Genomic DNA, 26,050 nt, shown 5'->3' with positions numbered 1-26,050 from the left:
TAGACTTTGACTAGACCATGATAAAAGATTTACACGTTTCCTCTTAAACCACTCGAGTGTTGCTTTAGTCCCAGACTCAAATCACTGACAGACTGAAACAGGTTTTGCTCAATAATATCCTTGTATTTTGCACCATCCATCTTCCCCTTGTCTCGGACCATTTTCCATGCACCTGCTGCCAAAAACATCCCCACAGCATGATGCTGCCACCACCATATTTCACTGTGGAGGTGGTGTTCTTATGAGCTGTGTTGATTTGGCTCCAGATCTAGTGCATAACTTGGTGGCCAAAAAGTTCAATTTTGGTCTCATCTGACCACAGCACCTTCCTCCATATATTTGGCGGTGTCTCCTACATGTCTTTTTGCAAACTCAAAACAAGCCTTGCAATGTTTGTGTGTAAGAAAATGCTTTTTCCTCCCCACTCTTCCATAAAGGCCACCTCTATGGAGTGTACGACTTATTGTGGTCGTATGGACAGATACTCCAGTCTCTGCTTGGGAACTCTGCTGATCCTTCAGGGTTACCTTTGGTCTCTGTGCTGCCTCTCTGATTAATACCCTCCTTCCGGGGCTGAGAGTTTTGGTGGGCGGCCCTTTCTTGGCAGGCTTGTTGTGGTACCATGTTCTTTCCATTTAGTGATAATGGATTTGATGGAGCTCCGGGTGATTATCAGAGATGGGGATATTTTTTATAACACAACCCTGACTTGTACTTCTCAACAACGTTGTCCCTGACTTGTTTGTAGATCTCCTTAGTCTTCATGATGTTTGGTTAGTGGTGCCTCTTGCTTAATGGTGATTCAGCCTCTGTGGCCTTTCAGAAAAGGTAAAGTGTGTATATACTGACAGACTTGTGACACTTAGATTGCACACACAGGTGGACGTCCTGTCACTAAGCATGGGACTTATAAAGGGAACTGCTTGCACCAGTCATTTTTTAGGGGCTTCATAGCTGAAGGGGTGAATACATATGCACATAACAATTTTTAGTTATTTGATCCCATAAATTGAATTTATGCCTATAGTTTCTCACTTTGCTTCACCAACTTAGTCTATTTAGTGCTGATGAATCACACACAAATCGGATAACAAAAATATTTAAACACAGGTTGTAAAGTAACAAAATAGACAAAAAGTCAAGGGGGTGAATACTTTCGCTAGCCACTGTATATGTAGCCACCACTAGGGGGAGGTCCCTGGACATGGATGTATATACTGTACAGCCACCACTAGGGGAGCTCCCTGCATATGGACATATCTAGAGCCACCACAAGAGGGAGCACCTTACACATGGATGTATGTACAGCCACCACTAGTGATGCGTCGGTCGCGAACGATCCGACAAAAAGAGCCGGCTCCCTGCTGTGAACTATGGGAGCCGGCACCCCAGTGAGAGCCACTAAAATCCCTGAATGGCTCTCACTGGGCCTAAAATCCCTATGTTCGGCAGATGTAACTCCGCCTACCCGGACAAAACTCCGCCCACTCAGCAAACTAATTGGTTCATACAAAGTGGGCGGGGTTTACAAAGTAGGTGGGCGGAGTTTAGGACGCCCGCACATGTAAGCAATAGGGATCCATTTAGGATCCAAAAAGAGCCGAAGCCATGAGAGCCAGATCACCAAAAAGAGCCGGACTGCCCATCACTAGCCACCACTAGGGGGAGTTCCCTGCACATGGGAGTCCGCCTAGTGGTGGCAGCTGGTAGTACAAGGTCATCATTTATCTCTATGGCTGTATATAGTAGAGCTGGGGGTTTGTAGCTCTATATCAGGAAAACACTACTCTGGGTCTGTACAGAATGATATTAATGTGAACGTTCCTTCCCAAGAACCCCAATATAAATGCCATTACCACATATGCTCTAGTACGCCTATTATAACCTGCGCCTGCTTGCCTTGCAGTCGGGGGTCACTTACTTTGCTTTCACGGTGATCGTGAATTTGTCAAACGTGTCATACGATATGAAGTTCTGTGTCGGTACGATGGTGACAAAGAATCTAGGCAGCACTGAAATGTAGAAATGGTGGTGATTCCCTGCTGGCCGCGCACATCGCATGTAATGGAGAATGATAAATACCGTATTCCTTCACGTCAAATGCCGCCATTGTAGATGTTGTGTAATCAGCGCTGTACACGGCTTCAATCTTCCACGTCCCGAATCTGAAGACAACAATGGAGAATTATGCTCAAGAATTAGAAGCACAAAGAGACATTTAAAGGGTCAGTCCATCACCATGTCAGAGTCCAGCTTGCTATCTGTGAATAGGACCTTTATTTCCATCCTGAAAGCTCAGAGCTGGTCCAGCTCACACAGCTGCATGACTCATCACCACAACAAGCGGCAGCCAATCACTGATAACAACCAGAGATTTGGAGAAACTTTAGGCTGCACCGGCCCTTTAAGAGTCTGATTGTGAATTCAAGATGGCAGCAATCAGAAATCAGATGGAGTCAGTGAACCACATACTTGGGGTTGGCAGGGATTTTGAAGTCAGGGAAGGAGATGATGCCGGTGGCATCCTGCTGTGTTATCACGTCCATCTTCACCTCATCCGGATCCTTCATAGACAACAGAAGAACAAGTCTAGGGTCAACGACCAAACCAGACCCCCCCAAACTGAGCTCAACCTGGTCCCTGTGGTCTTATGTTACATCAGGTCTTATCCCCATGTCAACTCTATAGCTGCAGTCACTATTCTGCTGTTACATCAGGTCTTATACTCCAGTTACTTCCAGAGCTGCAGTCACTATTCTGCTGTTACATCATGTCTCATCCTCCAGTCACCTCCAGAGCTGCAGTCACTATTCTGCTGTTACATCAGGTATTATTCTCCAGTTACTTCCAGAGCTGCATTCACTATTCTGCTGTTATATAATGTCTTATCCTCCAGTAACTTCCAGAGCTGTGATCACTATTGAATTAGAGGAATTGTCCAGGGTGGGCTGGATCCTTTAGCCCCATATGTGTCATGGACAATTCCTTTAAGTTTAGAGCTTCTGCCCGCCTGGCTGACATTGCACTCACTGGGGCAGAGTTTGGAGGTGACCATTACTGACCTTGAAGGTGACAGTGACCGCTCTGCGCGCCGGTCTCAGTTCTTCGTCCATGGAGTAGATCCGAACCTTCACTGTGGAGAGAAGGCGATGAGATGAGGAGCAGAGCGCAGGCGGGTGATCACTTGTAATTAGGGGGGACGACATTACCGGACTGGTCGGGGGTGTACACTGGCTTATCGCTCTGGATGAACAGGAAACCATTGTGATATGAGACGGGAACGCGCTCCTCCTTGGTGAATGAACTGGTCTGAGCCTGCAAATACACGAAATGCGTGGCGCTGTCCTTCCGCGGGAAATCATTGGGATGTATCTATGGGAAGAGTCACAAGAGATGTGAGCGCTGCGCAGCCTTCAAGCTTATATCACCCGTCATGGAGGCACAAGGCCCAAATCAATAGACAATGAAGAGCTAACCAAAATACAGACACTGACAAATTTACTGTATATAATAACCGGCGATATTTTGTAAGGGTCACCATATACAAATGGCAATAATAAATCTTTAACAACCATCAAGAATTCATCAATAAGTAATTAATGTTACTTTTAAAAGAACCAAATCCAGCCATCAACTATACTACGAGGGAGAGCGGTGGGGAGGGCTGCACATTTCTGACTTGCTGCCCATGGACTGCCCAGAGTGCGCAGGTGTCACAGACATGGTTTGTGGAACCACTGTGCCATGGACTGTGGAGAGCCTGGAGGGGTGTGACTAAGTGAACACCTGACTGTTCACTAGAGCCTCTGATGATGAAGTTAAACTTGGCTCCTGATGATCGCCAGGTGCCATTCCAGGATGTGCAGCAGGTGGACCCAAAGGGCAGACAGGAGGGAGCAGCTGGCAGGGTTTGTATTAGAATGCAACAGACAGTTCACATCTGAGTGCAGCAGACAGAGTTCGCACCTAAGTGCAGCGGTCAGGGTTTGTATCAGAGTGCAGCAGGCAGTGATTGTATCAGAATGCAGCAGGCAGTGTTTGTATCAAAGTGCAGCAGGCAGGATCAGCATCAGAGTGCAGCAGGCAGGATCTGCAGTTGAGTTCAGCAGGCAGGGACTGCATTAGAGTGCAGAAGGCATGATCTGCAGTAGAATGCAGCAAGCAGTGTTTGTATCAGAGTGCAGCAGGCAGGATCTACATCAGAGTGCAGCAGGCAGGGTCTACAGTTGAGTGCAGCGGGGACTGGTATGCAACTTTACACAACTTAGACTGCGAAAAAGGAAGGTTGCTCAGGCACCTCCCCAGTGAGTAGGACGCAATGTATACATAATGTCCCACAGATATTGGCTGGGGAGGAAATAGCAAGTGCACGCGCTGACTCTTTAAGAGGGCGGAAGTACACGCGCGCGTGCCCTAAGGACATGGCTAGAGGATTAGCTGGAAGCATGCATAGCATGGGGAAGGGAAGAACTGACTGCAGCATGGGTGAGTGAAGAGACACGCCGGGGACCCTGCCTGTCAGAGCAGGACTCCAGCGTGGTGCTAACAGTACCCCCTTTGCTCCCCCTTCTCTTCAGGTCATTGAGGAATTTCTGGAGGAGAATCGGAACGTGAATGTTTGTTCTTCTTCGGTTACCAGGATCTCTCTTCGGGACCAAATCCCTTCCAGTCAACGAGGAAGAAGGTCTTGCTTCTTACCCTCTTCATAGCCAAGATGTTCTCCACTTCAAAAAAATCATCCAAGGCCGTTGACATGGGCATTGTAGCGGAATCTTTGAAGAAGGGACTCAGGATGACCTTTTTCAGTAGAGATATATGGAAGGAATTTGGAATCCATAAAGAAGGAGGCAGCTTCAATTTATAGGAGACCTTATTGATCCGCTTCAACACCCTGAAAGGCCCGATAAAACGAGGATCCATCTTGTAAGACGGGACCTTCAGCCGGACGTACCTGGACGAAAGCGATACCTTGTCATCAGGATGGAAGCACGGAGGATCCAGATGCCTTCTGTTTGCATGTCTCTTCATACGGGCAGAGGATGCTTTTAAAGTGGCTTTGGTGTCCTCCTAAAGTGGCTTTGGTGTCCTCCCTCAACTTCACAAAATCCTTGGAGAGGACATCTGCTGCAGTGACATCAGAAGGAACCGTCACCAGGAGGGGTTGCCGACCGAATGCAATGTAGAGCGGAGATTCTCCCGAGGCTTCACCAATGTGATTGCTGTGCGAGAACTCATCCCAGGGAAGCAATTTCACCCAATCATTATGGTGGGCATTGACAAAGTGTCGCAAGTAATTGCCCAGGACCTGGCTGACACGCTCCACTTGTCCTTTGGACTGAGGGTGATAGACCAGAGAGAAATCCAAAGCGATATCCAGATGCTTACAGAGAGCTCGCCAGAATCTGGAAGTGAACTGCGAACCTCGATCAGACACAATTTGACGAGGAAATCCGTGCAGGAGGAAAATATGATGAAACTGTCAGCTAGTTCAGGAGCGAACGGTAGAGCAGACAACGGGGTAAAGTGCGCCATTTTGGAGAAGCGATCCACGACTATCCAGATGACGGTGCAACCCTCGGATACTGGCAAATCCTTAATGAAGTCCATAGCTATGTGCTGCCATGGACCAGATGGTACAGGTAATGGCAGGAGAAAACTGCAGGAAGTCGTCTGGGGACTTTATTGCGGGCACAAATCGGACAGGCAGCCACGTAAGCATGGATCTCTCTCCTCATGGATGGCCACCATTAGTTGTGAGAAATGAACTGTAGAGTCTTCCTTTGTCCCGCGTGACAAGCCACCTTGGACGAGTGGCCCCAAGACAAAACTCACTCCTTCTCAAATCCAGCCACAAGGGTCTTCCCAGGAGGAATTCATGACAGACTGACTTGAGCGACAGTGACCATCCTAGATGGTTTAATGATAAATTGTGGATACTTCTCTTGATCTTCGAACAGAAAAGAGCGAGAGAGGGCATCGGCTCTGACATTCTTGTCACCGAACCAGAAATGCAAAAGAAATTTAAAGCGGGCAAAAAACAAAGACCACCTAGCTTGGCATGGATTAAGTCTCTGGGCGGACTAGAGATACGCCAGGTTCTTATGGTCCGTGTAGATGACCACTAGATAGACGGCGCCCTCCAGCAGGTGACGCCACTACTCCAGAGCTATCTTAATGGCGAGTAACTCTCGGTCCCCGATAGAGTAGTTGCGCTCAGGAGTGGAGAAGGCCTTAGAAAAGAAACTGCAGGACACACAGCCACTCGAGGAGGACTTCTGGGTGAGCACAGCTCCAGCCCCTAACAAGGATGCGTCTACCTCTAGGAAGAACTGTTTGTACAAATCCGGGTGATGCAGAATGGGAGCGGTGGAGAAGGACCGTTTAAGAGAGCGGAAGGCCTCTTCAGCTTCAAAGGACCAGTTCTTTTCGGATCGGCTCCCTTTCGGGTCATAGCAGAGATAGGAGCGGTCAACGTGGAGAAATGAGGAATGAATTGCCGATAGTAATTAGCAAAGCCAAGGAATCGCTGAATTGCTTTGACCCCCATGAGCAGCGGCCAATTAAGGATGGAAGAGACTTTCTCAGGATCCATCCTGAGTCCGGTATCCAAGATAACGTAACCCAAGAAGGGACGAGAGGACTGTTTGAAAATGCATTTCTCATACTTGGCGTAGACGCTGAAGAACCTGCCGAACTACTCGTCTGTAGGAGGCCAGATCCGAGAGGAAAATACCAGAATATCGCCTAGATGCATGACTACGCAGGAATAAAGCAGGTCCCGGAAGATGTCGTTGACGAATTCTTGAAAATCTGCCGATGCATTACGGTGACTGAAGGGCATCACTCGGTATTCATAATGTCCGTCCCTGCCTGTGGGGAAGTAAAGTCTCTGCTTCCTGCTTGTCAAAAACATGGGCAAAGGACAAATAGGCAGACGGCAAACCAGCAGCAATGCCGGACAAGACGGGGCCTTAACCGGACGTACTGAAGATAGATACTTCTCATAACAGGAATGTTCCCAGCGGAGCACCTCTCCAGTTCTCCAGTCCAACACAGGTTTGCGCTGCCATAGCCATGGTAGGCCTAAGAGAAAGGCGTGAGATATGTGGGAAAGAACATAAAAGGCAATCTTCTCAGTATGAAGCATCCCAATACTGACCTCAAGCGGCTCAGTAGCAAGACGAACAGTCTCCCGAAAAGTTCTCCCATCGACAGATGTTATTGCCAGGGGGTTCTTGAGTGGATGAACTGGGATTTGGAACAGAACCACTACAGCCTGGAGGATAAAATTTCCGGCTACCCTGGAATCCAAATACACCAACTCAACAAACTGGGATTCACCGGTTGTCACGGCCACAGTAAGGGTCAGGGGTAGGGAGATGTCCTTTCCGTCTAGGGAGGCCTCTCCTACCGCCCCTAGATACCGGAGCTTCTCCTATCTCACCGGGCAAACTTGAATGGAGTGACCCATAACCACAATACAAGCACTGGCCTTTAGCACAACGATCCCTCAATTGCTGTCTAGCAAGTGCAAGGTGGTCGATCTGCATGGGTCCCAATGAGTCCTCGGCAAGGGAGGGCGAAGGAACAGGTGGTCCTTGAAAAGAGGGAGCCAGGCGCCGCGGTTCTCTTTCACGTGCCACCTCACTAGCACGCTCACTGAAGCGGAGGTCTTTATGGATGGCTTTATGGATTAGGTCGTTGAGGGTAGTGGATAGGTCTCGATGGCAAGCTCATCCTTTTTTTTCAAATAAGATAATTTTTATTCAACAGATAAATCAAGTACAACTTATACCCAATAACATATATGGAAATTAGGCATTTAACAGATTTTGTTTCCCCCCCACTCCTCCCCAGTAGACAGCAATCACATTTTCCACTTCCCTTTGGGAACCAAACAATCCAGATTTTACAATACATACATCACTCTGTAATATGCCGCTGGAACAGGACACTCACACAGGAGCCTTTATGCAACCTCTAATATATCTTAAATGTCCATTGACCTCCCTACATTATATCCATCCATGATGCCTAAATTTGTTCAAACTTATTACCAGCATTCCTTCTCTGATATATACTGTATAATCCACTTGCTGAATATATTCCTTTCTAGAGGGCAGTTCAGCCTTCACCCAATATCTGGCAATTCATTTCCTGGCCATGTAAGTAGCCTCGCCAAGGCCAACTTCTTCGAGATATTAATTCCCATTTCTTCCACGTACCCCAACACACACACTAATGGAGTCCTAGGCACTACACATTCATACCTCCCTCAATCAGACAAATCAGCACAATCCAGAAAGCTTGCAAATGCAGACATTCCCATAACATATGCAAAATACCTGCGTCCTTATTCATACATCTCGGACACTCAGAGGTGCTTCTTACACCAACCCTATGCAGAAACTCAGGGGATCTGAATGATAAATAATTGCGACAAATGACCAGGCTCACTAAGTGATAATTTCTGAGTATATTCTCGTCTCCAAGACTTTACACGTGCTGCACCAATTCTTTGGAATGCACTTCCCAGGTCAATACGATTAGTCCCCAATCCCCACAATTTTAAGCGTGCCCTGAAAACGCATTTATTCAGACTGGCCTATCGCCTCAACACATTAACCTAATCTATCCCTGTGTGGCACAGCCAAAAGTTTTACCATAACCAGGTTCCCCGCATCATGTTCCCACATGCTTTATGCATCCATTGGCCACCTGTGTCTGTACTGTTACACACTTAACATTATGGCTGGTCCATACAATCAGGGCAACTGTTACCACCCACCTTTCGTCTCTACCTCTTTCCTCATAGACTGTAAGCTTGCGAGCAGGGCCCTCTTTCCTCTTGGTATTTGTTATGATCTATGTGATTATTGTTATGCTGTAATGTCTATTTTCTGTACTATAGAAATAAAATTTATTATTATTATTATTATTATTATTATTAACCCCTTTCTGACATCCGACGTACTATCCCGTCCATGGGACCCGGGCCCCTATGCCCATGGGCGGGATAGTACGTCTACCGCGATCAGCGGTGCCCACGTGGTGAGCGCCGCTGATCGCGGCCGGGTGTCAGCTGATTATCACAGCTGACACCCGGCACAATGTGTCAGGGGTGGTCACGGACCACCCCCAACACGTTAACCCCTTGCACACCGCGATCAAACATGATCGCGGTGTACCGGGGGTTAAAGGGAAGCATCGGCAGGGAGGGGGCTCCCTCCGTGCTTCTCTGAGCCCCCAACGGCAGCGCAATGTGCAGCGCTGCTGCAGGGGGCTCCTTTCCTGCAGGCCCCCGAATCCAAGATGGCGACGGGGGCCTTCGGGGCCTGCAGGAAGCTGGCTTCCTCAGTGCCTGCAAAGCGCAGGCAAGAGGAAGCCTTCGGCACTGCCTGTGACAGATCGCTGATCTGTCACAGTGATCTATGATGTGAAAGATCAGCGATCTGCCACAGGACAGTGATGTCCCACCTGGGACTATTTAATAAAGTTAAAAAAAAAATAAAAAAAAGTGTTAAAATAATGAAAAAAAAAAATCGCCAAATAAATTAGAAAAAAAAAAAAAAATTCCCCCAAATAAATCCATTTTTTGGAAATAAAAAAAAACAAAACAATAAAAGTACACATATTAGGTATCGCCGCGTCCGTAACAACCCGCCCTATAAAACTGTCCCATTAGTTAACCCCTTTAGCGAACCCCTTAAAAAATAAAAATAAAAAACGAAGCAAAAAATAATGATTTATTATCATACCGCCAAACAAAAAGTGTAATAACGTGCGATCAAAAAGACGCATATAAATATCCATGGTACCGCTGAAAACGTCATCTTGTCCCGCAAAAAACGAGCCACCACACAGCATCATCAGCGAAAAAATAAAAAAGTTATAGCTCGCAGAATAAAGCAATGCAAAAATAATTATTTTTTATATAAAATAGTTTTCATTGCATAAAACCGACAGAACATAAAAAAATGACCTAAATGAGGTATCGCTGTAACCGTACTGACCCGAAGAATAAAACCGCTTTATCAATTTTACCGCACGCGGAACGGTGTAAACACACTCCCCCAAAAGAAATTCATGAAACGCTGGTTTTTGTTCATTCTGCGTCCCAAAAATCGGAATAAAAAGCGATCAAAAAATGTCACGTGCCCGAAAATGGTACCAATAAAAACGTCAACTCGTCCCGCAAAAAATAAGACCTCACATGACTCGGTGGGTCAAAATACGGAAAAATTATAGCTCTCAATATGTGGTGATGCAAAAACTATTTTTACAATAAAAAGCGTCTTTTAGCGTGCGACAGCTGCCAAACATAAAAACCGCCATAAATAGCAAATCAAACCCCCCGTTATCACCCCCTTAGTTAGAGAAAAATAATAAAATAAAAAAAATGTATTTATTTCCATTTTTCCATTAGGGTTAGGGTTAGGGCTAGGGTTAGGGCTAGGGTTAGGGTGGGGTTAGGGCTAGGGTTAGGGTTAGGGCTAGGGCTGAGATTAGGGTTAGGGGTGTGTTGGGGTTCGGGTTGGAGTTAGAATTGGGGGTTTCCACTGTTTGGGCACATCAGGGGCTCTCCAAATGCAACATGGCAGCTGATCTCAATTCCAGCCAATTCTGAGTTGAAAAAGTCAAATGGTGCTCCTTCCCTTCCAAGCTCTGCCATGCGCCCAAACAGTGTTTTACCCCCACATGTAGGGCATCAGCCTACTCAGGACAAATTGCAAAACAATTTTTGGGGTCCAATTTCTCCTGTTACCCATAGGAAAATAAAAAATTGGGGGCAAAAATATCATTTTTGTGGAAAAAAATGATTTTTTTATTTTCACGTCCGAGCGTTATAAACTTCTGTGAAGCACTTGGGGGTTCAAAGTGCTCACCACACATCTAGATAAGTTCCGTGGGGGGTCTAGTGTCCAAAATGGGGTCACTTGTGGGGAGTTTCAATAGTTTAGGTACATCAGGGGCTCTCCAAACGCACATGACACCCGCAGACCATTTCATCAAAGTCTGCATTCCAAAACGTCACTGCTTCCCTTCCGAGCCCCGACGTGTGTCCATACAGTAGTTTTCTCCCACATATGGGGTGTCAGCGTACTCATGACAAATTGGACAACAACTTTTGGGGTCCAATTTCTCCTGTTACCCTTGGGAAAATGAAAAAATTGGGGACTAATTGATCATGTTTGTGGAAAAAATACGATTTTTTTATTTTCATGCCCGGGCATTATAAACTTCTGTGAAGCCCTTGGGGGTTCAAAGTGCTCACCACACATCTAGATAAGTTCCTTAGGGGGTGTCGTTTCCAAAATGGAGTCATTTGTGGGGGTTTCCACTGTTTAGGTACATTAAGGGCTCTCCAAAGGCAACATGACACCCGCAGAACATTCCCTCAAAGTCTGCATTCCAAAACGTCACTACTTCCCTTCCGAGCCCCGACGTGTGTCCATACAGTAGTTTTCTCCCACATATGGAGCGTCAGCGTACTCAGGACAAATTGGACAACAACTTTTGGGGTTCAATTTCTCATGTTACCCTTGGGAAAATAAAAAAATTGGGGACTAATTGATCATGTTTGTGGAAAAAATTCGATTTTTTTATTTTCATGCCCGGGCATTATAAACTTCTGTGAAGCCCTTGGGGGTTCAAAGTGCTCACCTCACATCTAGATAAGTTCCTTAGGGGGTGTCGTTTCCAAAATGGGGTCATTTGTGGGGGTTTCCACTGTTTAGGTACATTAGGGGCTCTCCAAAGGCAACATGACACCCGCAGACCATTCCATCAATGTCTGCATTCCAAAACGTCACTACTTCCCTTCCGAGCCCTGACGTGTGTCCATACAGTAGTTTTCTCCCACATATGGGGTGTCAGCATACTCAGGACAAATTGGACAACAACTTTGGGGTTCAATTTCTCCTGTTACCCTTGGGAAAATAAAAAAATTGGGGACTAATTGATCATGTTTGTGGAAAAAATACGATTTTTTTATTTTCATGCCCGGGCATTATAAACTTCTATGAAGCCCTTGGGGGTTCAAAGTGCTCACCTCACATCTAGATAAGTTCCTAAGGGGATCTACTTTTCAAAATGGGGTAATTTGTGGGGGGTTTCCACTGTTTAGGTACATTAGGGGCTCTCCAAAGGCAACATGACACCCGCAGGCCATTCCATCAATGTCTGCATTCCAAAACGTCACTACTTCCCTTCCGAGCCCCGACGTGTGCCCATACAGTAGTTTTCTCCCACATATGGGGTTTCAGAATACTCAGGACAAATTGGACAACAACTTTTGGGGTCCAATTTCTCCTGTTACCCTTGGGAAAATAAAAAAATGGTGACTGAAAGATCATGTTTGTGGAAAAAATACGAATTTTTTATTTTCACGCCCGGGCGTTATAAACTTCTGTGAAGCACTGGGGGGTTCAAAGTGCTCACCACACATCTAGATAAGTTCCTTGGGGGGACTAGATTACAAAATGGTGTCATTTGTGGGGGGTTTCCACTGTTTAGGTACATCAGGGGTTTTCCAATCGCGACATGGTGTCCGATCTCAATTCCAGCCAAAAACGTCAAATGGCGCTGCTTCCCTTCCGAGCTCTGCCATGCACCCAAATAGTGGTTTAACCCCACATGTGGGGTATCAGCGTACTCAGGACAAATTGCACAATAACTTTTAGGGTGCCGTTACCCTTGGAAAAATAAGAATTGAGGGTGAAAAGATCATTTTTGTGGAAAAAATATGATTTTTTAATTGTACGGCTTTATGTTATAAACTTCTGTGAAGCCCTTGGGGGTTCAAAGTTCTCACCACACATCTAGATAAGTTCCTTAGGGGGTCTAGTTTCCAAAATGGTGTCATTTGTGGGGGGTTTCCACTGTTTTGGTACATCAGGGGTTTTCCAATCGCGACATGGTGTCCGATCTCAATTCCAGCCAAAAACGTCAAATGGCGCTGCTTCCCTTCCGAGCTCTGCCATGCGCCCAAATAGTGGTTTACCCCCACATGTGGGGTATCAGCGTACTCAGGACAAATTGCACAATAACTTTTAGGGTCCTGTTACCCTTGGAAAAATAAGAATTGAGGGTGAAAAGATCATTTTTGTGGAAAAAATATGATTTTTTAATTGTACGGCTGTATGTTATAAACTTCTGTGAAGCCCTTGGGGGTTCAAAGTTCTCACCACACATCTAGATAAGTTCCTTAGGGGGTTTAGTTTCCAAAATGGTGTCATTTGTGGGGGGTTTCCACTGTTTAGGTACATCAGGGACTCTCCAAACGTGACATGGCGTCCGATCTGAATTCCAGCCAATTTTGCATTGAAAAAGTCAAACGGCGCTCCTTCCATTCTGAGCTCTGCCATGCGCCGAAACAGTCGTTCCCCCCCACATATCAGGTATCAGCGTACTCAGGACAAATTGCACAATAACTTTTACAGTCCAATTTCTCCTGTTACCCTTGGTAAAATAAAAAAAATTGAACCTGAAGTATTTTTTTTGTGAAAAAAAGTTAGATGTTCATTTTTTTTTAAATATTCAAAAAAATTCCTGTGACGCACCTAAAGGGTTAATAAACTTCTTGAATGTGGTTTTGAGCACCTTAAGGGGTGCAGTTTTTAGAATGGTGTCACTTTTGGGTATTTTCTATCATATAGACCCCTCAAAGTGGCTTCAAATGTGATGTGGTCCTAAAAATAAAATGGTGTTGTAAAAATGAGAAATCGCTGGTCAACTTTTAACCCTTATAACTTCCTAACAAAAAAAATTTTGGTTCCAAAATTGTGCTGATGTAAAGTAAACATGTGGGAAATGTTAGTTATCAAGTTTTTTGTGTGCCGTATCTCTGTGATTTAAGGGCATAAAAATTCAAAGTTGGAAAATTGCGAAATTTTCAAAATTTTCGCCAAATTTCCGTTTTTCTCACAAATAAACGCAAGTTATTTGAATGAAATTTTACCACTAACATGAAGTACAATATGTCACGAGAAAACAATGTCAGAATCACCGGGATCCATGGAAGCGTTCCAGAGTTATGACCTCATAAAGGTACAGTGGTCAGAATTGTAAAAATTGGCCCGGTCATGAACGTGCAAACCACCCTTGGGGGTGAAGGGGTTAAAATAGACTCCCAAACTTCATCATCAAATACTCCCAATTCTTCCTCCCATTTATCCCATGCTCTAACAGGGTGCCACAACAAATAGGTGTGTAACAGGTCTTCATAGATCGTGGATATAACCCTTCTCGTGGACCCTTCCATACAAAAATAATCTAACAAAATATCTTTCTGGACTCCAAAACTGCAAACCCGCCTCTGCAACCTATAGGCATGTTGAACCTTTATATAACGAAACCAATCCGTATCTGGCACCTGAAATTCTTCTTGTAAGGTCTTAAATGACCCTAACTCCTGATTCACCTATAGCTGTGATATATCCCCTTACACGACCAGGCTTTCTGTTCACTCAATTTATGGAATTCGCCCAAATTTTCATTCAACCAGACGGGAGTGTAGATCGTCATTTCAGAAATCTCTCTAATCTTTTTGATCCTGGACCATGTATTCTGCACCAGATCCAGAGTGGGGAAACTCTTACTCAACCGCCCAAAACTCCCATCCTCAAGCTCTTGCACCAAAGGGACCCCTGATAACCAACCTCTAATATGTTGGCCTTGCGACGCCAGGAAGTATATACACGGGTTTGGCAGAGCCAGTCACCCCATCCTTGGGTCTCTGCAAGATCTCTAGTTTTATCCTGGGTTGACATCCACCCCAAACCAAGTTTCAAAATATGGAATTAAGTCTCTGGAATAAACCCCACAGGAGCCAGATCGACGAATCATAAAGTACATATAGGAGCTTTGGCATAAGTATCATTTTAGACAGGTTCGTCCTACCCACCACTGAAAGACGCAGCTTGCACCAAGTCTGGGCCTTATCTTTAAATCTAGCCAGGAGTGGAAGCACATTCAACCTAGTATATTCCTTGATTGGCAGAGCAAGCTGTATTCCCAGATATTTAAATTAGTCAACAACTCTGAGTTTAGTACATCCCATCTCTCCCAGCTCTCCCACTCTATCCCTGTCTATTGTCATAAGATTGGATTTGTCCCAATTTATCTTCAAACTCGACATAACCCCAATCTGCTCGACAATGACTCGAGGGATCCTGCAAAAACAGAAAAACATCATCTGCATAAAGTGCAATCTTTTCCTCCACCGGGTCATACTTAAAGCCTTTAACTCCAGCTGCTCTCCGAATATGAGCAGCAAGTGACTCAATCGGGAGGGCGAACAATAATGGAGAGAGAGGACATCCCTGCCTAGTCCCTCTGGTAAGATCAAATTTATCCGATCTCCCTCCGTTCACCCTTATTCTAGCCACCTGGGAGGAATAGAGCAGCCTTCCCCAAGTAATGAAAATCGGCCTAAAACCAATTTGCCCATGTACCATCCAAAAATACTCCCACTCTACACAATCAAACCCCTTATGGGCATCCAAAGAAGCCACCGCTCTGTAACCCGCATTATCCGCAGGCAGTTGAATATTTAAGAATAGCCTCCTCAGATTGATGGCTGTTGACTTATTAGGCATAAACCCAGACTGATCCGGGTGAATCACACCAGTAACCACCCTCGCCAGCCTGCCTGCCGGGACTTTTGCCAATAATTTGTATACGAATCCGATCTCCGAGCATCTTTCCCTTCTTTAGGCAAAACCACAATCGTTGCCTCCGTTATAGACTCCGGCAGCCATCACTCCCCTAGGGCTCCCTTAAATACATCAGATAATCTAGGTAACAACATATCCTTAAGATGTTCATATACTTCAACAGGTAGGCCACCTTCCCTAGAAGCCTAATCGTTTGCCATGGAGACCAAAGCCTCCTCCAGCTCTTCTACTGTTAAGGGTTTTTCCAAACTATCCCTATCCTCCGCACTGAGCTGTAACAGGCCCGCACCCTCCAGAAAACTTAAAATCTCTTCCCTAGAAGCCGAAAGCTTAGAACTGTACAACTCTCCATAAAACCTCCCAAATCCACCCAAAATATCCCTTGTCTCCACCACCAGCCTATCTTCCTCATCATAGACTATACACATAAGACGATTTCCTCTGAGCAGCCGCTATCAATGACAGGAATTTACCCACTTTTTCACCGTCTTCATAAAATGAAACCCTCTGAAACTCCTGCCTCTTTTTTTGCATTTTTTAAATGGATCTTGTCCAGTGCCTCTTGTGTTCCCTTTAGGCGCCCAGCGTCTCTGGGGTGGGCTGACTCACCGCCTCCCTCTCTGCACTCCTCAAGTCTTCCAACGCCTATTGCGCCTCCCGCCTAGATTCATTCTTACACCTGGAAATGTCCCTAATGAACAGGCCTCTAAGAAAGGCCTTCATGGCATCCCACACAGTTCCCTCATGCGCACTCTTTTCATTTTCCTGGAAAAATAATTCCACCTCCCCCCTAAATTTCTCCACATCAATAGATTTTAACAAGGCTCTTCCCATCCCAATCTGTATTACCACCTTCACCGGTTTATAGTCAGAGGCCACTCTAGGTAAATAGTCCACCTTCCTAACCCACGCATCTAAAAGTCTGTCTCCAAATGCCATATCTATTCTAGATATAGTGTTATACGAAGCCGAAAAGCACAAGTAACATTTCACATTTACATTCCTAACTCTCCACAAATCCACCAAACCAACTTCTTTTATATGTTTTGCAAAGGATGTTTCAACGTGCTGTGCATCTCATGCCGCCCCCTTGTCTATCCAGCTCCCAGTTCAAAATATTATTCATATCTCCAACTATCAACAACAATATCCCCCCTCTGTGCCTCATGGGATCCAGAATCTCATGCAATTTCGTATCCATGTATAGTGGCGGGAAATACACTGCAGCCAGACACAACATGTACCCATACACACAACACACTACATACACATACTGTCCATCTTTATCCAATCGCACTTCCACCTCCTCATAAGGCACAGAAGTATGAACGTATGAACCAAGACCGAGACCCCCCCCTTGCATAGTTAGAGTACTTAGAGTGATATGAATGACGAATCCACCTTCAGGCCAAAACCCCAATCTTGTCCCTGACCAGATGTGGTTCCATCAGACACAAAATAGATGGTTTAAAAGAAAGAGCATGTCTCAGTATAGCCGCTCTCTTACTCCTGTCAGCAAGGCCCCGAATGTTCCAGCCAATAACCCTTACTCTATCTAGCCATATCACACTGAAAACATTTATCTCCAGCATTAGAACCCAAAAGAGCTCCAATTATCGCAATCTACCCTCCCACCCCCTTCATTCTCCACCACCTTTTTCCTCCCCGGCCCACCGCCCTCCAAATAATCCCCCCCTACCAGCTTATACTATCAACTCCAAACCCCTTTCACCTTCCAAAGATTAGCATCTCTCTATCTGAGAGTGGGTAAAAGCGCCCAACCCAAGCGGTGATGCACTTTAGTTTCTTTGGTTTAATGTGCACATAATTATAAAACAGGTGTGATGCTCTATAAATGAGTGTCAGGTGTGTTTGATCACTGTTGGTGATATTGTGAGTTAGTCATTCTCAAGGAAGCCTGGGTGAAAGCAGGAGCTGAATGAGAGTCCTGGGCAGCCCAGCCAGAGGGGTTGAGTCAGCTATGGAGTCTGCATGGAGGGCTGGAGTCGCAGTTTATGGTGTCAGCAGGAGGTGCTTGCATGGCTTGGTGGAGTGGCGACGATGGTGAGAGTTGCACTCAGCATGCTGGACTTGGTGGCTGAAAACTGGACTCAAGCATACTGGACTTTTTGGCAGAAGCTGGACTCATCTTTGGGACTCTGTTTACTGGGCAGCTGCAACTGGTGGTGGACTCTGCTCCAAGGCTGCACTATGGTGATGGATCCGGTTATGGTGATGGATCCGGGTGGAGGAGAAGATGCACGCAGGTGGTGGGCTCTGTTGCTAGGAGCGTACGCAACAGAGCAAAGCTAAGTGGTGTTCCCCCTGTATTGTCATTTTCCCTTGTGTGTGTTTAGTGCAGTGGTGGGATTAGTTTCCGCAGCGACCAATTCCCTAGTGAGGGTTTAGGGTCAGGGCAAGTCAGGGTTTTAAGGTTTCTGTGCGTCGCCCGGTGCGGAACTGGCATAGGGAACGTGAGGAGTGCAGGGACTCTTGCTCAGGGGAGTGCAGGAGGTCTCCTTGTCCCTATTCCCTATCGCAGGGCCCACCATTGTTAATGTTACCCATGTTCCCCTTTATTATTTAAATTCGCCTTACTGGAGGCGGGGTTTCCAGACTATTGTATAAATACGTGTAATACCTAAATTCGCCAGTTGGAGGCGGTGTATCCAGCTGCACGTGTTATTATTTAAATTCGCCCAACTGGAGGCGGTGTATCCAGGGTCACGTGTGTCATATGGGTTCGCCTTGCGATACTCGCTGCGTCCAGACACACGTGACCGTGACAGGAAGGAGTTCAAAATGTAGCCGGCACTGATTGATTAACCCGCAGCAGAGCTTCGGATTGCCATCAAAACATGGTGGGGCTGCGAGTTGGGCACCTGGATCTTGAACTAAGCAAACTGTCTGGTAAGTCTCTGGAGAAGACACGGCTGCTTCAACATGCTGGAACTCTGGAGGGATGTTTAAGGCCTCCAACTTAGTGGTTAAAGACTGCAACTGTATGGACAGCTCTTCTTGTGCGTCTTTCTGTCGGCAAAGCTCCTGGTACATGGTCCGAACAGGCAGGATCCGGGGTGCATGGCCTGATCAAACTGTCACGGACGTGGTTTGTGGAACCACTGTGACACGGACAATAGAGATCCTGGAGGGATGTGACTAAGCAAACACCTGACTATTCACTAGAGCCTCTGATGTGGAGGTTAGACTTGGCTCCCAATGAACTCCAGGTGCCACTCCAGGATAGACCAATGGAAATGCAGCAGCTGGATCCAGAGGACAGACTGGAGGGAGCGGCTGGCAGGGTTTGTATTAGAAAGCAACAGACAGTTCGTATCCAAGTGCAGCAGACAGAGTTCGCATCAGAGTGCAGCAGGCAGAGTTCGCACCTGAGTGCAGCGGTCCCGGTTTGTATCAGAGTACAGCAGGTAGTGATTGTATCAGAGTGCAGCAGGCAGTGTTTATATCAGAGTGCAGCAGGTAGGATCTGCAGTTGAGTGCAGCAGGCAGGATCTACAGTAGAGTGCAGCAGGATCTGCATCAGAGTGCAGCAGGCAGGATCTGCAGTTGAGTGCAGAAGGCAGGATCTGCATTAGGGTGCAGCAGGCAGTATCTGCAGTAGAGTGCAGCAGGCAGGATCTGCATCAGAGTGCAGCAGGCAGAATCTGCAGTTGTGTGCAGCAGGGACTAGTATGCAACTTTGTACTGCGTGACGGTCTAGGTTTTGACTCGGCTTGTTTGACTTTTCTGCTGCCACATGGTGGTAGCTTCGCTGCAGCACTGTAGGTCTGCCCTTGCTGACTTGTTACTATCCTTCCACTCTATTGCCACCTAGTGGAGGTTGCAGTTACCTGCATAGCTGCAGCGTGACAAGGCACCTCCTCAGTGGGGAGGAAGCAAAATATACATAAAGTCCCACAGCTATTGGCTGGGCAGGAAATAGCAAGTGCACGCGCTGATACTTTAAGAGGGAGCGAGTGCACACGCGTGTGCCCTAAGGACATGGCTAGAGGACCGACTGGAAGCATGCAGAGCATGGGGAAGGGAAGAACTGACCGCAGCACGGGTAAGTAAAGAGACACGCTGGGGACCCTGCCTGCCAGAGCAGGACTTCGGCATGGTGCTAACAGCAGGGAAGGGTCTTATAATGGTAAGTTCACACCAGGCGTTTTTTCGCCAATTTTCTTTCTACAGTAAAACCTGATCTCTTGACAGGAAAGAAGCTGCAGAAGAAAAGCATGTTGTCCTTGTTTTTTTGGGCGTTTTTGTAGCAGTTTTGGTAAGCTAGATTTGTCTGTTGTGCATGCTGATAAAGTTTAGTGTTAAAAAAAAAACCTATTCAATAGAATCAGGTTTTGGCACAAAAAACGCAGCAAAACCTGATACCTGCATTTTTAGAGCTTTTTTTAGCGTTTGTTCACCACCCATTCAAGTCAATGGGTGAAAAATGCTGCAAGAAGTGACATACTCTATGTCCAAAAAACCATGCAAAGCACAAAATACTCATGAAAAAAACAATGTGAGTGCATGAGATTTCTGAAATCTTATAAGCTTTGCTGGTTCTGAAAAACGCAGCTGAAAATTTGCTTTAAAAAAACGCATAAAAAAATGCAGCAAAAACGCCCAGTGTGAACTTAGCCTAAACCTTTCATCTTCCCGCCCCTTTCAGTATTGGGCCAATCAAATCAAAACCTTTTCCTGCTCTAACCAATGGCCGCATCTTTCCGCATTTATTCCTGGCAGATACTGGTGACATATAGATGACTTTGTGGCGCCCCTGAGGCTTCAGTCGCCACAGAGGTACTGCACCTTCTCCTAAGGTGTAGTGCCCCACCATCCAGGTAAGGTGGGAACTCCTGACCACGCTCCACACCTGCATTCCACACACAGGATAGTTCAGTGGGGCCAACTAACAGCTTCAGGCTGGGGGTTAGCAGAGCACCCCTCGTAGAACCCTGCTTCGTAACATGAGATGTGCTGGGAGGCGGGTGGAGTGAGATGATATAAAAGAGTGGGAAGAGTGAGAGTTAGGGGTTAGTTGGTTGGTTAGTTGGAGAGAGAAGAGAGAAGATGGGTGTCTGAAGGACGTGCTGCAGCAGGTCCCAGTGATCTGGGCTGCTGGCACGAGAAAGACCAGAGAAAGAGACTGATAAGATTGATAACCTAACCTTCCATAAGAGAGATAGAACAGATCGGAACGAAGGAGAAGAGAAGGATGGTGGGAAGCTGGTTGAAGAAAGATAGAGAACCCTTCCAGTCCAGAGAGCACAAAGGCCGGGGCCCGGTCCCCGAGGTTGATTGGATCTTTATGTCCGGCAACAGACACCGGAGGAGTAGTGAGCCGCTAACGCCTTGCTCCCATCATAGACTTGGGACACAACAGCAACTGAATAGAGAGCCGGGACGCAGTGAGGAGTACCCGAAGCAGGCTACAGCTGTCTGTCATACAAGTAAAGACTAGGAACACCTAGAGAGAGGCATTCCAGGGTAACTAAGTACTGGAGTGCTTCGCACCTAAAGGCGCATTGGAGGAGTCGTTCAGTAAGGTACATGTTGGTGGAGTGTGGAAGGGATAATCCGATCCTGCCTGGAGGTTGGCTGGAGCCCTGACCTGGAGAACACAGTACGGAGGCAGGCAGTTGTGTGAACTGCAAACAGTGAGTAAAGCTTTGGAACCGCATACTCTGGTGTCCTCCAGTTATTTCCGCACCACTACACCTGGGTACCAGGCTCCATACCATTCTGTGCCTCTCCTCATCCATTGCACCTACACTGCCCTGGGACTACAGCTCCACCTGTGGGGAGCTACACCATCTTTGCTGCATCACACCATCAGTCCCAGCGGATCTGTATGCAGCGTACGGCTTAACATCTTACTTGCCAAACAACACGGGTGGCGTCACGAACTATTCTAATAAACTGTAACACCATTTACATCACCGCCATTGATATTGGGCGCCACGGACCGGGTCACCGCTGCTGTGACACATTCCCACCTTGACACCGGCCCGGTACTGAGTACCCCGCTGCCCTGGGTGTGCGAGGGCGACCCAACTTCAAGTACCACTAAGAACTAATCACAAAAAAGAAAAGGGGGTACAAAAGCAACAACAGACTTTAATACTATAATGAATGCGCCTACACCCCCATATGTTCCCAAAGCTAAGCATTTCAAGGAACCTTGACAATAGCCACAACTGGACACAGTGGTATGCTTTGTTAAACAGGTTTTTCAAGAGTGGATGTCACTACCCAGAACTGCACTCCAGGGAGCAACACATATCAAGCTGAGGGGACACTTAATTTACAGGTATCCTCCATATTAAATCCCCTTGTGATGGAATATGATAACATGAGGAGCTGCGTAATGCTCCTCCCCCATGATCACTGATAGGGTCCTTTGTACATCACCCCTCCCTGTGCTCTGCTTCTCACCCATGCTCACCTTTGTTCTACCACTGCTTCCTGCTCACCTGTGCTCAGCCCATGTCCTGTTCTCATCTGCACTCAGCCCCTTTTCCACGCTCATCTGTGCTCAGCCCCTCCCCAGATCTCACCTGAGCTCAGCCCCTCCTCCACACTCACCTGTGCTCAACCCCTCCCCCCCGCTCTCACCTGTGTTCTGCCTCTCACCTATGCTTCTCTCCTGTACTCACCTGTGCTCAGCTCTTCCCCTGGGCTGACCTGTGCTCCACCCCTACCCTACATTCATCTGCTCTCCACCCAGTGGCATACCGCCAATGGCTGCAGACCACACGGTCGCTATGGGGCCTGTGAGTCAGAGGGGCCCGGTGTCAGCACCGACACCAGCCCCCCCACCCAGCATCACACTTTCAGCTGTATCAGCTTTGCGGATGTCGATACAGTTGAAAACAATGATGAAAGAGGGAGCAGAGCACTCCATTATTATCCCTTGCGTATAAGAAGTAACAGTGAAGATACAGCTTCAGAACGTTCCCTATAGAGACTTAAGCAGCAGAGGACCAAGGACAGGTAAGTAATTTTTAAAATCAGTGAGTACACGGTGGCCATACTACTACATAGATAACTATGGGCTGTGCATCATATTATATGAAGTTTATGGGCTGTGCATTATACTAACATAGAGGACTATGGGCTGTGCATTATATATGGCGGTGCATTATACTATATGGAGGAATATGGGGGTTAATTATATATGGAGGACTATGGAGTGTATTATACTATATGTAGGACTATGGAGAGTGCATTATATTATATGGAGGACTATGGTGGGGCATCATACTATATGGGGGACCTATGGGGAGTGCATTATACTATATGAAGGATTATGGGGAGAGCATTATACTATATAGAAGATTATGGAGGTGCATTATACTATATGGAGGACTATCGGGGCATCATACTATATGGAAGACTATAGAGAGTTCATTATACTATATGGAGGACTATGTGGAGCCCATTACACTATATGGAGGACTATGGGGGATGGCAATGTCCGGGCCATTATACTATACTAGATTATGGCCCGATGCTATCGCATCAGGAGGATGCGATAGCATCACACCTCTTGCCATGTTAACCCTCAACACACACACTCCTCTCACCTTTCACCATCTCCACTCACTCTTTCACTCCACATACGACCCCTTCTCTCACTCCGTCACAGCAATCCATGCAGTTTAATGGCCCCTCATCGTGAAATACCGAAGAACATGTCGCCGGCGTGGACGACGTCGGGATCCAAAATGGCGTCGGCGAAATCTCGCGAGTTTTTGCCGACGCCATTTTGGATCCCGACGTCGTCCTCGCCGGCGACATGTTCTTGCGGCGACGCCATCTTGAGTATCGCGGGATTTCGCCGATCCAAAATAGCGTCGCTGCAGGAACATGTCGCCGGCGTTAATGCCGTCGGGATCCAAAATGGCATCGGCGAAATCTCGCGAGATTTCGCCGACGCCATTTTGGATCCCGACGTCCTCCACGCCGGCGACACTCAAGATGGCATCGCCGCAAGAACGTGTCACCGGCGTGGAGGACGTCTGGATCCAGTATGGCGCCGGCGGAAGATGTCGGGGATCGTGGATCAGCGGCGATGACGGCGTGAGTATGAGAGACGGAGTGAGAGAAACGGTCGTATGTGGAGTGAAAGAGTGAGTGGACGTGAGTGGAGATGGTGAAAGGTGAGAGGAGTGTGTGTGTTGAGGAGGAGTGGTGTGTTGAGGGTTAACATGGAAAGAGGTGTGCGTTGACGTCACCGGTTACAACTGGACGGAAACTGTTACAACCAGAAGCTGCTTAGGGCATTTATTATTATAGATGGAAAGCTATGTGGGGGCCATTATAATATTTGTAAAGCTATGTGGAGGTCATTGTAATATTTGGTGGGCTGTGAAGGCCATTATACTATATGAAGGGCTATGTGGGGGGCCATTATAATATTTGGAGGGCTATGAGGGAGCCTTTTTACTTTATGTATGGCTATTTGAGGTGTGAAGGACTGTGTGGGGTCCACTATACTGTTTGGAGAGCTAGTAGGAGCCTTTATACAGTGTAGAGATTTGGGGGGCCATTAAACTGCATGGATTGCTGTGTGGGGCTCACAGTTGAGATTTATATTGTGTTGGGGTCATTATACTTTGCTGGGGTAGTTGAGGGGGGTACAATGGGGTTATCATACTGTGTATGGAGGATACTGTGAAGGAATTCACCCTGGAACTTTCATACAGACAGTGTTTGTGTGGCACTTTTGTTATCATACTTTATTGGTGCAATAAAAGATGAATTTAGTGGCTTCAATAGGAGAATTATTTTTTGTTGTGGGGGGCAGTTAGAGCTTCTGCTATGGGACCCCATGCCTTCTGTGTAGGCCCCCGGCACCGCTCCGCTCCTCCCTCGCGTTCACCTGTGTTCCTCCCCTACGCTTAGCCCCTCCCCGTGCTCACCTGTGCTTCGCCCCTCCCCAGTGTCCACCTGTGCTCCTCTCCTGCGCTCACTTGTGCTCCTCCCCTCTGCTTAGCCCGTCCCCCACGCTCACCTGCAGGGTCACCCGTCCCTGGAAGTTGTTGCTACTGTTCAACTGCAGGTTCTTGATGGAGAATGTTTTCTGTTTATCGGGATAAGTATGTAATGAGATTGTGATGGGGAGATTCTCCTTGTATCCGAAGGCCTGGATAAGCACCGTCTCCTGTGCGCCGACCCGCCACACTCGGGGACCCATCACCAGGTACCTGCAAGACACCACAAAAGCTAAACACTGATACATTGTAACAAACCCTTAGCTGTGAAGAATCTGATCAATACTCAAAGCCATGAGAAGCTTGGTCCGGATGTCTGATGATCCTTTGTCCAATCCAATCTAAGCATATGACCAGAAGCGACCAGAGTGGGATCACAGATATCTGTGCAATCTCTGCTCCAATTGCTCATCAGATGCTGATTGATTGTACAATCCTTATCTGATCAGACTCCGTCCCTGTCTGACTGCCCCCGCTGCCAGGATGACCACCTCCTGGTAGCATTCTGTGGCACTCAGCTGGTGCTATAGAGGAACCCTGGTGGGGAACATAACCCTCCACACCATCCAAAGCACTGACACATTGTGACAGAACAGGGATCAGTGCTGCTGCGGTTAGTTCCCAGAGGATGTCTACACCGATACACTGTAGCAAAATTCCAATTCCAAGAGATTAAGGTCTGGACAGCTGTCCCGCCTTTGGACCGAAATTAGAACATTGCTACTTACCGACAGCAAGCAGAGATCCTGAAGATGGTGAAAATAAGAAAAACAAAGACTACAGAGAATATCAGATCGTTCTGAGATTTACATAGGACTGCAGGGTTCTGTGACTCACGTCTGCTCCTGGCTAAAGCCACGTCCATAAAGAGTGAGGAGTACAGCTATGTAGAGAAGGATCATGGTAGTCGATCACTGGGCTGCAGGGATGTGATCGCTGGAGGGTCCGCAGCCTCTGGACTGCTGACTGCAAACTGTAGTACTTTGACCCAGGTCTTAGTATTTCTCTGCCCAGGTCACATGACTGGTCAGTCGTCAGTGACGGGAAAGGGGCTGATCAGTGATGAAATGGTCCTGACACAGTGTAACGTATGCACAGCGCAACTGGCGTACACATCATGAACATAAAACACCAGACTATAATTAACCACAATAATCACAAATATATTGACTCAAAAATGCCATATACCAAAAAAGGGAGAACACGAGTCACCATATATTAAAGATATGGCAATTTTATTAATACAAAATGTATCCAACAAATGTCAATTGCAAAAACATTAAAAAGTTGGTAATATAAAGGAAGAGAAATGTGATCCACAAGAAACGGAAAGTAAGGAGCTGCAAATTAGGAACAGGCTAGCATATCGAAACAGCA

At 46.8% G+C, this 26,050-nt stretch overlaps 1 protein-coding gene across 2 annotated transcripts in view; it reads right to left on the bottom strand.

Moving 5' to 3' along the window:
* Nucleotides 1-25,659, bottom strand: part of C5 (complement C5) — a 114,469-nt gene extending 88,810 nt beyond the window's left edge. For both annotated transcript variants that reach the window (XM_073558927.1, XM_073558936.1), the window contains exons 1-7: nt 25,511-25,659; nt 24,694-24,886; nt 3,210-3,372; nt 3,063-3,133; nt 2,473-2,564; nt 2,083-2,165; nt 1,922-2,012 (exon numbers count right to left, since the gene is read on the bottom strand). In XM_073558927.1, coding sequence (XP_073415028.1) covers nt 1,922-2,012; nt 2,083-2,165; nt 2,473-2,564; nt 3,063-3,133; nt 3,210-3,372; nt 24,694-24,886; nt 25,511-25,575 — 758 coding nt within the window. In that variant the 5' untranslated portion in view covers nt 25,576-25,659. The remainder of the gene's footprint in view (nt 1-1,921; nt 2,013-2,082; nt 2,166-2,472; nt 2,565-3,062; nt 3,134-3,209; nt 3,373-24,693; nt 24,887-25,510) is intronic.
* Nucleotides 25,660-26,050: the final 391 nt, after the last annotated feature.

The sequence above is a fragment of the Dendrobates tinctorius genome, unplaced genomic scaffold (genome assembly GCF_039654945.1).
Source record: "Dendrobates tinctorius isolate UK_male_01 unplaced genomic scaffold, ASM3965494v1 ptg000013l, whole genome shotgun sequence".
Taxonomy (NCBI): Eukaryota; Metazoa; Chordata; class Amphibia; order Anura; family Dendrobatidae; genus Dendrobates; species Dendrobates tinctorius.
This window is presented reverse-complemented; position numbering and strand designations above follow the sequence as displayed.